This window comes from Cydia pomonella, chromosome 10 (assembly GCF_033807575.1).
Source record: "Cydia pomonella isolate Wapato2018A chromosome 10, ilCydPomo1, whole genome shotgun sequence".
NCBI lineage: Eukaryota > Metazoa > Arthropoda > Insecta > Lepidoptera > Tortricidae > Cydia > Cydia pomonella.
The window spans coordinates 12,451,373-12,465,621 of record NC_084712.1 but is presented as its reverse complement, the minus strand read 5'-3'; the positions used below and the strand labels follow the sequence as shown (position 1 = coordinate 12,465,621).

At 36.3% G+C, this 14,249-nt stretch overlaps 2 protein-coding genes and 1 long non-coding RNA gene across 6 annotated transcripts in view; 2 read left to right on the top strand and 1 right to left on the bottom strand.

Annotated features, from left to right (window-relative positions):
• LOC133522141 (uncharacterized) overlaps window positions 1–14,249 on the top strand; it is a 596,248-nt gene that overhangs the window by 413,593 nt on the left and 168,406 nt on the right. The gene's annotated exons all lie outside the window — the stretch shown is intronic.
• The window catches only part of LOC133522126 (protein I'm not dead yet-like), a 37,005-nt gene that overhangs the window by 20,708 nt on the left and 2,048 nt on the right, over window positions 1–14,249 (bottom strand). The window contains exon 2 of one of the 4 annotated variants that reach the window (XM_061857347.1): window positions 10,886–11,013. The exons of the other annotated variants lie outside the window; for them this stretch is intronic. Coding sequence (XP_061713331.1) covers window positions 10,886–10,941 — 56 coding nt within the window. The 5' untranslated portion in view covers window positions 10,942–11,013. The remainder of the gene's footprint in view (window positions 1–10,885; window positions 11,014–14,249) is intronic. 4 annotated transcript variants of the gene reach the window in all.
• The window catches only part of LOC133522132 (coiled-coil domain-containing protein 96-like), a 71,341-nt gene continuing 68,144 nt past the window's right edge, over window positions 11,053–14,249 (top strand). Inside the window, exons 1-2 of the mRNA XM_061857358.1 lie at window positions 11,053–11,192; window positions 11,304–11,364. The gene's annotated coding sequence lies outside the window, so the exon portion shown is untranslated. The remainder of the gene's footprint in view (window positions 11,193–11,303; window positions 11,365–14,249) is intronic.

Below are 14,249 nucleotides of genomic sequence, written 5' to 3'. Positions count from 1 at the left end.
CCTTAAATTTATGATGAGAATTACAAGTCAAAATAAAACATTGGAAATACATTGGGACGTGATTATTTTTAATTTCAATCATCATAATACTTTATTCGTGAAAACAATGATAGCTTAATTTTAAAGTCACTATTTCGACATGAGAAAATATCAGGTGTTTTCTGGGGTAAAAAAAATTGTTACTGCTATCATTCTAATGACTTTCATATAATGTAAACCTTTGAACTAAAATTATATTTTTTATACTTTGTACTATCTCGTCTCGTTTTAAACAAAAAATAATGTTCAAGTGAATTGGTTTATACCGTGGCAGCTCCAGCTATCCTCAATACGAACCCTCTTTTTAGCATATCTGGCCACTGCGATATAATTATTATAAGTGTCTATGTCACGTACTTAAAATTATTGTCATTCTTTGTAATTTCCCAAAATCAAACAATATAATTTATTTAGTTTTATCAAGCGTTTAGACGTAATCCGCCGTTTGTGCGACGGAGGCAGCGGCAAGCGGCGTCGATAGGTGGGAACGAAAGGTCGGGTCGCTGTGTTCCACTCCATCCTATGGCCGCCGCTCGCCGCTGCTGCCGCCGCACGATGTCGTGACCAAGCCGTGAGAATGTACTCCTTACATCTATCTACCCTCCATTTCAAACAAATTGCATAATTGTTTACGACATGACTCATGTCATTCGGCTGTCAACAGTTTGAACGTGCGAATGTGTTTGAAATTACGTTCAAGGGAACTGCCCACTTTGAAAAATAATTGATAATCATATGTACAGTAAAAAAAAATCACTATCCCTGAAACATAAAATTATGACAGCTGTCAGAATACCACGCAATTAAAAACGAAGAATTAACCTTATAGGGACCGTGCGCGTTGGAGGGTCTGCCATCTTCTGGCCTGAATCGGAACCATTAACATGCACATGTACACGTCACGTGTTTTCTTGTGCATAGTAGGTTCTGCCATCTTGTGGGCTACATCGGAACAAAAAACATCACATTTACGCCTCGCGCCAAAAATCTGACGGCTCCTGTGCTGCCTCCTACAGTTCATGCACGCTCCCTATGTATTTAAAAAGTTTGATATTTAAAACATACTACTTTATTTTTATAATCGTCTATCTGGGGTTCTGGAAATTTGAATTTGCTGGCGTGAATATTTTATTGGGTTTTCTGCCATTTAAAAATATAGTGTTATTTTTTTTTTTAATATCCTACTTTTGATTTCTACCTAGTAATTGAAGTTTTAGTATAAAGTAGCAACCCGTGTCGAGAGTCTATCTATATGTTTTCGCATTATTTAACATTATGTGCTTTTAAGGACTAAAGTCTGTAAAACTTTACTTATTAGGTAAACCATTTTGGTTTACCTATAATGGAGTTGACCTCTAAATTAGAGAATTCCGAAGACTCCAATTTTTAACATCATTACCAAGTGAAGATTCTATAAATAAAATAGAAGCTGTTTATTCTACTTACATTTTTTTTTCGCAATTAATACAGCGCGTAAAAATTAACGAGTTAAATTGAAATGAAACAGACCATACACAGACGATAGAATGCCTATTGAATTTTTGTTTGGCACCACTTTGACACTATATTTTTATTTTTCATACAGTAGCATAGACTAGTTATTTTTTTTAAGCCAGATGTACACAATGGTCTAAGGCGCCACCATCAAGCCACTTGTCGCCAACGTATTGCGAACCCGCTAATATTTGCCAACGTCATGGAGTAGATGGCGCTAGTAGTCACGTTTAACTTAAGTAACCGCTTCGAGGTTATTGGGATTTTTTGAGGGAAGGTGAGAGGGTAGATGAGAACGACAGTAGGAAAAAGGAGGTTGTGTGCGAACAGATCGACGCGGCAGTGATATTTGCTTTTAGATCAAGTCAAGAACGTTCTTATGGTGTTATTAGAATAATGATGTGTCTCTAGTATATTGTGACCAACGTTATCAGTACTCAGAGTGAACAGTGATCCAGTGAGGCTAATATGAACTTAAGGTAAACTTTGTGTGAGGAAAGGGGTCGCTATAAGGGGAGGTTTGGAGGCGACTATTAAGCTCAAGAAACCAGGTGGATAATCATGTGATACTCATGTTATATGTAGGTAATAAAGTCGGACACCAGCACAACTCATATCGTCATCTCACTAACATCCAGGCCTTGTATAGGTATGTAGTACATTTACATATCGCTTTCCAGTATCCGTAAAACCATTAGCTCATTCGATAGGTTAATAAGTATGGTGAGCTTGACGACATGGTGGAGCATGCTGGGAATTTTTATTCACATGCACTGTTATCATCATCAAAAGTAACATATATTTATCTCTAACATATGAAAAGTCAATTTATTTACGCGCGTACAACTAAAGAGCTACAATATTTGGTTTATTTAATTCAATTTAATGTTTTATTTCAACCATGAAGCCCATATTTATATTATTTCTACCAAAAAGGTATTCAGCAGGCGAATGTTAGTGGTTCACCTGAGCACATAGGCAATTGAGTGAGTACCTACATACATTTTAACTGAACATTCTTGCTCTTTGATATACAAGAGATTGCAAGTGTCAGTAGGTATCATAATATAGTTTATAAAAAGCAGATATATAAATACATACTTTCACGATTATTAATATTTTGCGACAAAGGGTAGTCTGAATTAAAAAGCTCTCTTTAATCTTTGAAAACAGTGTGTTTATTAGCCCTATAGCAGCTATAAGCAGTGGAATGGAATGGAATTTCATGTTATGGTTTTGAATGATATAAATATTTAAATTTTTATGTTTTAGAACCAGTATTTGACAATAATTGATGTGATAAAAATGTTTATGTTTTACCAGAGCAGCAAAGTTTGTTTTCAACTCACGTGCCTTGAAACACTCGCAACGCTCAAGATTTTACTTTTACGCTCATGATTATATGTGACGTTACTAAACAGATTCAACATTTCTATGTTAAAAGAATGAGAGAGTGGCAAAGATTGTCACATCAGAAAATATAGTTATCTCTACTGAATAATAAAAGGTGAAAGGACATTCAACTCAAATTTTAACGCCCAAAGCGGTAGAAATTTTTCAATTATCGGTGAAGTGTCAGCAATTATCCAATTGTTCTCTTAAATGTCTAATGAATGGTGCCATTACCATACCTGCTCATACCTAACAGGTCAAACTGCTCAAACCTAAGTTTAAGTTAAACAAGAGGTTTAACTATAATCTATATTTAGGTACCTATACGTTATGTTAATTTTGATATTTATATTTGATTATGTAGGGGACAAGGTACTTTACCTACGTGTTTAGATTTAGTTGCCTGACCAATCTTTGATATAAATTAAATAAAATCATGCACTAATAAACATTTACGACATTTTGAATTAAAATTTGCTGGTCAATTTGTGTTGTGACCCAGGATACATCCTTTCAAACAGCGACTTTATCACAGATTCAAATCATGCTGTTGATCAACAATTCATTGACAAAATAATTAACATTTTAATATTAAAATAATAAGAATCAAAATCTCTCATTCATTGTTCTGTTTGGCGGAATAGTTGTTATAGTTAATAGTATCAAATTTAAAGTTTATTTATCATGCGGATAGTGATATAATGCCTTGCCGACTGTTGTTGCTTACAAACCAGTTTAGGTCTGACCCCCGATTTGGTATATTTTCTGTAACTTCGGGATCTAGTTATATTGGTGTTTATAACATTTTGTGAAAAGGACCATAATCTCTTATGAATGATGCTTTTGTATAACACGCATTGCTTGCAGAATATCCGCTTTATCACAAATTATCAGCTCAGCCCTGATTTGACTCCTCGTGTGCGCAAGTGTGCGTGGTGGATGGAAACAATTTATACTGCGTGTCTTTTTAGAAAACGAATGTATCATGTTTAACGTATTAGGTAGGAACCAGATTTAACATTCGTTCGATATACTTATATGATCCATAAATATTCTCTTAGAATGAAACAAAATTTATTTTATCAAGATTAATAAAATAATACAGTACAAATATTCTTTGTTGCTCACCAATATAAAAACGAAAATAACATACAGATTAAGCACATAACTCAAACTATGGTGCACAACAAGCGGTCTTATCGCTGAAGAGCGACATCTTCCAAACAACCAAACTAGGCTATTATAATCGTATGTTTTGCGCATCCATATCTTCACTAAGCTAAAATCAGAAGCATTCGCATTGCGTGTAATTCAAAATTCGAAATCAACCCTTTCACTTCGTTTGAAGGACTAGAACCACTCATAACATAAGAGATGTTAAGGAATGTCTTGCCTCATTGTTGTTTGTTGTTACAGTTGTAAGGTATTGGTACGGGTTGGTTTCTTAGAAGTTATAGGTATCATTTAGATGTAGTAACCTGTAACGTGCCTTAATGAAAATGCAGGAGGCACTTGAAATCAGATTACAATTTGATGTCATAATATGTACATGGCTACCCAAACTCAAAGGACCAGGACCATCATTGAGACCCAATCAGAATCGCGCAGCCACTCCAATGGCACCAGCAAACTGCCAATATGGGGCTCTCGCTAGATTTAACAGTTGGCATGCATGATATTGCTGTCCTAAAAAAATAAACGGTTAAAAGGATTGTAAACGAATAAAGAACTGCCGAATATAAATATTATGTTTAAATAATATTCACTTACTTTTTCTGTTCATGTAACTCAGCACAGTATCTTGATTCAATCCCAATTAACATTCCAATCTAGAGATTGTCATCAGAGAATCAATAAATATCAACTTGTATAACAGTAAATTGCAAACGCAAAACTGTTTACTATAAGCCACCAGGCTATTATAATATATATGTTTGCACCTAAGCCATACCCTATAGGTATAAGGACTTCCTATTATTATTCAACCATTGATTCATAGTGTGGACAGTCACAGATTAGCGATTTGATATAAACTAATTAGATAAATATTAACTTAACTTCTGAATTGTGTATGTATCTATGTCATGTACATGCGATGACCCAAACCTAGGGTTAAAAATATTAAAATATATTATTATTGAGAAGACTTCAAATGAATTGCATACTAATTGAATGGGCTAGTGGTTTCTTTATTATGTATTTTATTCCAACAAAAACAGGTAAGGGAGTGGTAGATAATTTAAAGAATAGTCACTAGCCATGCAAAACTATTTTAATTTTGTTAAATGAAAGTGGAATCGAGCAGTAGATGTTAATTGATGTCGCCAACTCAATCGAGTCTACTCGTCGTAGATGTACATATTAAGTACCTTCAACCTTCATACTCATAGTAATAATTACAAAGGCGGTAGAAGACCATGGTGGATACATTTCTGAATAAGATCAGAATTTCTCAAGTATTGTGTTATTTTAATAAATGTAATGACAGAAGTAATTCAGATATAATATCATCTATTTTGTATAATATCATCTTTAGAAACAATAAAAAGGACTTTATTATTAATTATTTTAGTATGCAAAAGCTCAGACCATTAAACCTTTAAAAGGAAGAGATTAATCATAAGCCAAATAATTATTGATAATAATTGATCGGGACACCTCAGCTTGTTAGCTTGTTTATCAGATTTAATCGGATTGAAATGCAGACTGGAGCTACACTATGATCCCAAGAATCATAATCACAATTAGAATCAGATGTCATATAAGTAAGTTCGATATCTTTCTTGATTCATTTTAATATTGCCGTGAAATATCGTAGTGTTAAGGCTGCACTCGACGCCAATGACCTCGCGCGTGTGGGCGGAGCTTTATACCCATCACCGCACCACCCACTGCAAAAGATCGAGCGCGCAGAGCTATGCGTTCGAAATAGAATATCGCTTGCTCGCGCGTGCAATGCAGCACAGGTCCGTCTAGCAATACGACTTGCCTCGCACTGCCTCCGCAGAGGGGGGTAATGGTAGGAATCTAGGCGGAATTTAGGCTTATTGTTTTTAGAAATTGAGGCATAGTTTTATGAAATTGCAAAAAGCAAGAAAACCAAATCATTTTATAGTGTCTTGTGAGAATGATTGTAAAGTTCCATATTTTTGCAGAAGTAATACCGATCTAACTGAAAGAAATATAGTTGTGTAAATTAAAATAGATTTCCAGAAAAATATATCGTTGGTCATATCTTGTAGATTGTTATATGTTTTTTGCTGCTCAGAAAGTATCAATGTTTAATATAAAATATGGTTCTGAATAACTTAGTTTTACGGTATTTTGCGGGAAGAGGAGCCTTAATTGTTTTATGTACGACTCCTACAGTAGCAATAGTCACAAGACAGATTTATCAAAGTCTTATTCGTTGCCGTATCGTCATAAGTCACTGTGGACACCTGTCCTGTGTGGTTCTTCACCAGTGCACTCGAAGCCGCTCTTTCTTGGGCGGTGTATGCTAGCCTGTAATGTGGATTTATCTTTAATGTTATTCTGTTCGCCCAACGACGTGTGACCATACGTCCATCCCTACGCTTCCTTGGCTCTTCCTTTCTTGGTTCGGCCTCGATAGCCGAAGAAACTAAGAACGCTATGGGTACTAACAGTGGATAACCTCGGTGATGTCGAGTTTGTCAAGAGTTGAAGCAGTTGCACCGTAGTAACGTTCAAGCTTTCTTCGCCAGCATCATATCTCAAATGCATCTGTCCTATGATGGGTTTCAGTTTCAATGGTCTAGGTTTCGGACATGTAAAGAATATGATCGAGAAACCAAGGCGCCCGCATTAGTCTGATCCTTGTTTTATGTTATTCCATATGCATATCCTGGCGAGTCGTTTCACCGCAGCTTTGGCCACATGAGCTCTTCTGATCACCTTTTAGTCGCAGATGCCATCATCACTTATTTAAAATACCAAGTAAACCAACAACTTGCCTCAAGATCGTGCAATTCATTGATTCTCTTAATTTTACAAGGAAGATCGACATGCATCATCTTCGTCTCATTTCTATTGATCATAAGGTATGGATCTGCATCCTGAAAATGGACTCATTACTGGCATACCCAATCTTTTGTAGCAGAACCGAAATTCATTTTCCACGGACACTTAACCTAATATAGTCATGTCATCTGCAAAACTGAGTTTATTGATTAGTTGGCCACCAACTTGGACATCACCCTCACAACCTTCCTATACTCATTGTCTATTCACAGATCTCAGTGAACAGTTGCACTCCTCGTTCAACTATAAAAGGATTACGTGTTACGGTATCCCCATTTCTCATAACTCTGAACATTTAACTCCAGTTAAAGAAATCAAAAGCCTTTGCGAATGCGAAGTCAATAAAGCGCAAAGCCTTAAAGAGTATACGCCGCACCCACTATATTTTTTATTAATTGGCACACGTTGAGAATTTGCTACTGAGTACCCATCTATATGTCTCGCATGGTTGTTAAAGTTGTGAAGTGATTATTCGTGAATAAAAGAAACAGATTGGGTCAATTTGATGGACACAGCAGTTAAAACACTGTGGTGCGGAAGGCTGGCGATATTTTGCTTAATTTAAGATCTGATCGGAATGAGGAAGATGGATCGGTACCTCGGATGTACAGTATATGTATTGCTGTTTCTACCATCCTTAGCAGGACTGATGCATGTGCACGGGGATGTAATCAAAGAGTAAACATATCGAAAGCTGCCACGAAAAGCGGACTTACTGTGTTGCGTGCCGTTAAGCCTGAGGACACCACGTATATGACCCTTCGAAATCTTAAGTTTTTCAAATAGATAAGACGGCTGTTAATCGCGAATGACTCCAAAAAGCAATGATGCAAAGTGTAAGGTAGGTCTGGCAGACATATTTAATAGGTTATAACGGTTTAAAAATGGTGTGATGTGAGAACGGCAAGAAACAGAAAAGAAAAGCATTTTGAATGCGTTGAATTAATACCGAGGTACTCGCCAGCATCCACCCCCCAAAGGCGGTATCAGTGTAGCTCAATTTAGACAGAATAAAGTGTGGCAAAAATGTTTATGCGTAAATCGACGTGAATAAAATCACGGACGCGATATAATACTTTTAAAACTGTTGCTGACAACTTGACTGTCCCAACATATTTAAACTAGATTATTTCACACCAGGCGCGATATAAACGCACCAGAGAATGATAAGAATAAAAACCACTTTGCAAACAAAAAAAACAGAGTTCATTTTGATTCAATATCTGCTTGATAAATCGAAATGAACGGTAAGAAAAGGTGCCTTGAATATCACATCACTTGTTTTGGATTTGACGGTTCGAAGTGGGAGCCTGATTTGACAAGTCTGTTGAATGTCCAATTAGCATAAAAAAAGGAGTGTGGTCGAGTTGTAAATAGATTCTATTTTACATTCTGATTTGTGATTATATAAAAATAGCGTGATTCTCCCTTGGCTGGGGAGGGCTGCCGGACATGAAGTGGGTGCACCCAGAGATGGACATGTCAACAGTGGCCTTAATGGATAAGCGAATAGATTTAAAGCGAATACTTAACATAGTAGATTACTGCGAGTAATATTCAGTAAAGAGAAGTAGTGAGAATTTAGGTTACATACACCCGTTCGGATAAGATGGCCGCATTTGTCTGTGTGGTAACAATCATTGCATATAAAAAACGTATGTTCTTTTCGTTCTCGCGGTCGTCGCAGTGTTCAAAACAGTTACAGTTGTTTACGTCTGCTGTAGTAATAGTTGTGACACTTGAAGTGGTGAAACAGGTTATTATGTTAATAACGATGTCAAAAGAGCAAAGTGACAAAGTGACAGAGCGAATCACAGATGGTAGTTACAGATGGGATAAACCTATCGCGAACGGAGCTCTCACTGTTTAATAATACCGATATTTGATATCAGATCGCATTGCCACTCTCTGACACATGGGCCGCATGACGCGGTCTCTTCTCGTGACCTAAATTGCAACTAGAGACTGCTCGGAGCAATCGAGAACCGTACGCGCTGGAGTATAAGAAATAACATTGGTCATGGGTTGACGGAGAGACCAGTAATGGACCAAATATGACAGGTCGCAGCCGTGATCCCACTCAGCTTAGCTCAGACATCGATGGACGCTCACACCAGTTTCAGAATCCTGCTTTCAATCAGTTTAGCACGGAAATTGATCAGTATTCAGATCAGTCTTAGGATCCTGTTATTATTTGGCTCAGCACAAACATTGATGAATGCTCAGACCAGACTCAGAATCCTGTTCTTTATCAGCTCAAGACAGATCACTCACAATCACAACTCAACTCAGACCAGATGCACGATTGGATCGATCTCAGAAACGCAGTGTCTCAGCACATTTCTGTAACGTCATCAGAAATTGCACAAAGTCTCAGGCCGTGCCGATTCACGACGCAAAGGGTGAACCATGCGGTTCGAGAAAACACATTGTTATTCACAAGTGTTCTTATTATCTAGTTGTTGATTTATTTATATGTTTGCCTATAGACATCTAATTTCAATTAAGAGTAGCATTTTCTTTCTGGGCGGGAGTGTCGCCAACGTATTGCGAACCCGCTAATATTTGCCAACGTCATGGAGTAGATGGCGCTAGTAGTCACGTTTAACTTAAGTAACCGCTTCGAGGTTATTGGGATTTTTTGAGGGAAGGTGAGAGGGTAGATGAGAACGACAGTAGGAAAAAGGAGGTTGTGTGCGAACAGATCGACGCGGCAGTGATATTTGCTTTTAGATCAAGTCAAGAACGTTCTTATGGTGTTATTAGAATAATGATGTGTCTCTAGTATATTGTGACCAACGTTATCAGTACTCAGAGTGAACAGTGATCCAGTGAGGCTAATATGAACTTAAGGTAAACTTTGTGTGAGGAAAGGGGTCGCTATAAGGGGAGGTTTGGAGGCGACTATTAAGCTCAAGAAACCAGGTGGATAATCATGTGATACTCATGTTATATGTAGGTAATAAAGTCGGACACCAGCACAACTCATATCGTCATCTCACTAACATCCAGGCCTTGTATAGGTATGTAGTACATTTACATATCGCTTTCCAGTATCCGTAAAACCATTAGCTCATTCGATAGGTTAATAAGTATGGTGAGCTTGACGACACCACTACTGTCTTGGGGCTATTATATTCTTTGTTCTAGGTTCTGGTTTTGTTTAAATATATAAATCTTCGACTGACTTTGAATGCCCTAGACTAAAAGTCAATATTGAATTCGTTTGACCACACTGCAATACATACATGTACCATAGCCCATATAGTCTAAAAATCTAGTATCCAGATGTATAAAAAACCAACCCAATTTGTCAAAGTGTCATTACTATTGAATACATACTGAATATGTAAAAATAATATTTACAGTGCATCATATAATTTTAAATAGTAAGGAATAATATTGTCAAAAAAAAAACTGAAATCTACCTAACTACAAATACATCGCAAAATTAAGCAAACAAAATTGGCGTTTGTGATAGATTTAAATTATTGCTTAACAGCAATCATTTCAATGTATCACAAAATAGAAGATAACGAATAGTTAGGTATTCATGCAAATATAATAATAATAATGGTCCATCGCTCTGGGATACACTGTAGACTGAATAAATTGCTAAGTTATTTGAAATGGACTTTGAAAAGTTTAAAAGCGGTGAAAGCAGACGGTGACGTCGCTTTATTACGGTGAGATCTAAGGCATGTACATCAAATTGCAAGCAATACTATACTGTTTGTCAAGGGGAAAAGAACTGTTAGGTGCGGTAGCATTGGTGGGCTCGTAGCCCGGCAACAGGCAAGGCGTGTTAGCTGGACTGTTATTCGCACCGCTTACTAAAGGCAGGTGAGCGTTCGTCACAAGCGAAAAAGAAATTCAGAGATGTATATGAACTATGCATAATCAAAGATCGTGCTTTTACCGGCGAAAGCTTGACTGCGCAAGAAAAGCGCGTGGAATAGGGCGGCCGATTCGCATGCGGTTTCAGTCAGTTCCCGCGCGATAGCTGGGCGGAGCAGTGTGTTGCCGTCGACTTTCTCGCGCCGCCCGCTGCCGAAACAAAACTGATATCGTCACCCGGCCATCCTGTGTTCACAAGTGTTCAACATGACTCGTTAAAGTGTTAAAATGCAACTTTTCATTTACATGAAAGATGACTGAAGCTATAAAGTATTTATGATTACTTTGTGCGGGAGAGATCTGGCAGCTCTGCACAACTCTATCAACAGGTTAGTTTTAACTAGCTGTTATACACGCTGAAAATGTCCAATGAGCCATCCCGTTTGGCAGCTGTGACAGCGCAGGATTAAGCATGTTTTAATTTATTTTATTGTTTCTAGGATTGGAAGAAAACAGAGATTTACACTCGTTTTAACGACTGTAACGCCGTAAAAAACTCTGGTAGGTACGCTTGCGTTTATGTTTGTTATATTAAAGAACTACGATTCAAAGGCAAAGCTATCGAATAGGCTAAATTAGACTTTATATTCTTCAGGAAATTGCATTTGGTGATTTCTACTTCTATCACAAGAGTCGATCGTGAGGTCCATAAGTCAGCCCCAGCTCATATTTATTTTTATGTGTATACATTGTACATACATCACTCTTAGGTGAGTAAGTAAGTAAGTAAATATTCTTTATTGCACCACAAATAAAACAAATTTAAAAACACATAACACACAAAAGGTGAGATACAATTAATTTAAATTCAAAATTTGTAAGCATGCGGGGCCTGATGGTATATATAAAAATCATCTGTTCGTATTTCTTTTAAAAAATCTGGGTTTCTTCAACGTTCACTCTACAAAAATGCCGGTTGTGTACAAGTGTGTAGCTAGTGTTATATATAAATTCATGTTTGAAACAGGCAATTGTTAGATTGACTTCAACTGCCAGGAACTGTGGATTTGAGTACAGCGAGTTTAAAAGCTATATTGGAATCGAACTGAACTGACCTTAGTAGAAGAATATAATTATTCCTATTAATATGTCGAGGACTCATGGTATAGTTTCATTAGGCGAAATTTATTTACTAATAGTAAGAAGTTATCGATTGATAGTAAAAGAGATGTAAACTCTAAGAATGATCATACCTCCTAGATCTAGATTGACTGTTGAAATACGTGGTGCCCCATGCTTTGCAATCATTGAAAATAAAAAATTAAAAAGTTTATTAGGTTAAACATTATACACTTCGAAAAACATTGGATTTGGATCGTCCTTTTAAGTAAATATATACCTGTATCAGGAGAATCTGCTCTTTCCTAATGTATTAGGTAGATATAAAGATTAAACCTTAAGCCATTACTATTAAATATTTTCTGTGTGCGTGTGTGTGTGTGTGTGTGTGTGTGTGCGTGTCTGTGTGAGTGAGTGATATTTACTTTAGATTGGATTTGGATTTTGGATACTACCGTCGAGTTTCTTATCTTCGCCTGTGCTACCTATTTTCGCCTAGTTTGACATTAGTTGCCATTAACAAAATGTTTCTAATGGAAGCCTTACATAAAACTGCTAAATACAAAGTATTTTTTATGGGTGTCAACATTCTTCGAACAACCTGCGGCTAACTTCACACAGTTGACGTTCAGTGAGGTTTTTTCGCGACACCGACGAGACGTTTTTTTAATCCAGTGTTTTAACTTAAGTTTTAAACAGTGATACGGACCAGGTAATGTTAAACTTTTTAGATGATTATATCCTATAACTATTTGTTTTTCAAATGAAACTAGTATTTAATGGCTAGCTTACGTTTAGAAGTCACAAGTGGATAAAACATTGGTGAGGGTAGTTTGCGTCTGTCTTATTGCCAAATTTCGCCTACACCTAGGGTTGTCAAATTTGTAGTACCACATTAATTGGTGGATGACATTACTTAATTGTTTCCAAATTAAAATATTTTCTTGTGTTTGGTTTTTCGGAAATGGCTTTAACAATTTGGAGGAAAGTCAATAAGTAGATTAGATTACGGATGATTCCGAATATGGGACAATGGACGATTATATCGCGGCGTATTTAGGTACAACAAGAAGAAGAAAATATAGAACCGCCGATACCTTTCGGAATTTCTGATATTGGGTATCTCATAGAGGACGATAAGAAATTAAATACAGGCTCCTGGGTTTTGGCAAAGTTCGTAACCAAAAAGAGTGTAAAGCATTTTGTAGGAAAAGTAATAACTATGAAAGGTAACGTCCCCGAAATCAAATTCGTGAGGAAAGTGAAAGAATCGAAATTTAATACAGGATTCGTATTTTTCTACCCAAGAGTTGACATCTGCATGTACTATGAAGCATTTAGATGACATTCTTTTAATATTGCCCGAACCAAAAATTTCTCGACGGGGACAAATTGTATTCAATAATATCAATTTAAGTAAATACAATTTACAGTAGTTTCCAAATAAAAGTACCTACCTACCTATTGGTTTTTATGTCTATTACAAGTTGATTGAAAGTTGAAACTTAATTATTATTTAAGTGTTGATATAAAGTTTTAAAAAAGCTGACTGAGATTTAAGACTTAATTATTATGTAAGTGTTAATGGAAATTTATTAAAGAATATAACCGAAATGCCTTTATACAGTTCCTGTTGAAGACCTTAGTACTTAACATGATTTTAGACTGATAGATTTTGTTGAAAACTATTTAATGCCAACAAAATGGCCATATTCTGTATAGCTGTCGCAAAATTGATATGTTATTACTTATTTTACGTGTAAGCCAAAGTCGGTACTATTATTGTTATTCGTAGCGCAAACGCAATAAAAAGAGTATTTAAATTAAGAAGTTAAATATTTTAGTTTACGCTATATGAGTATATGCGAATGTTTGTCTCTACTCTTGCCGATGTTGAGTAGATATTTTTATATGTCTAACTTTGAATAATAAGGTTGATTTGATCTCAATTACTATCATAATAATAAGCGAAAAAAGATAAGTTTTTTGTTTAAATATGACACAATTTTATTAAAAATATATTTTTTTACTTATAAACCATTACTCGCCTTTATTTGGCATGTTGGTTAATTTTTGGCAGCCCTAGCTTCATTATAGAAAATGTATGTAAACAACTTCAGTCTGGTACCAAACTTCGCCTACCACACCGTTTTTAAAAAATATGCCTAGTCTGGTGGAGTTAAGGTTCATAGTATATTAACACATTCCAAGGAGATAACACTTAACATGCATAAGTCACAGAAAAGTTTATTATTAGCGGTAAGGCATGCCATAGGCGAAGATTGGGAAAAATACCCATACTTCGCCTATTGCCTTCGGGGCCATTT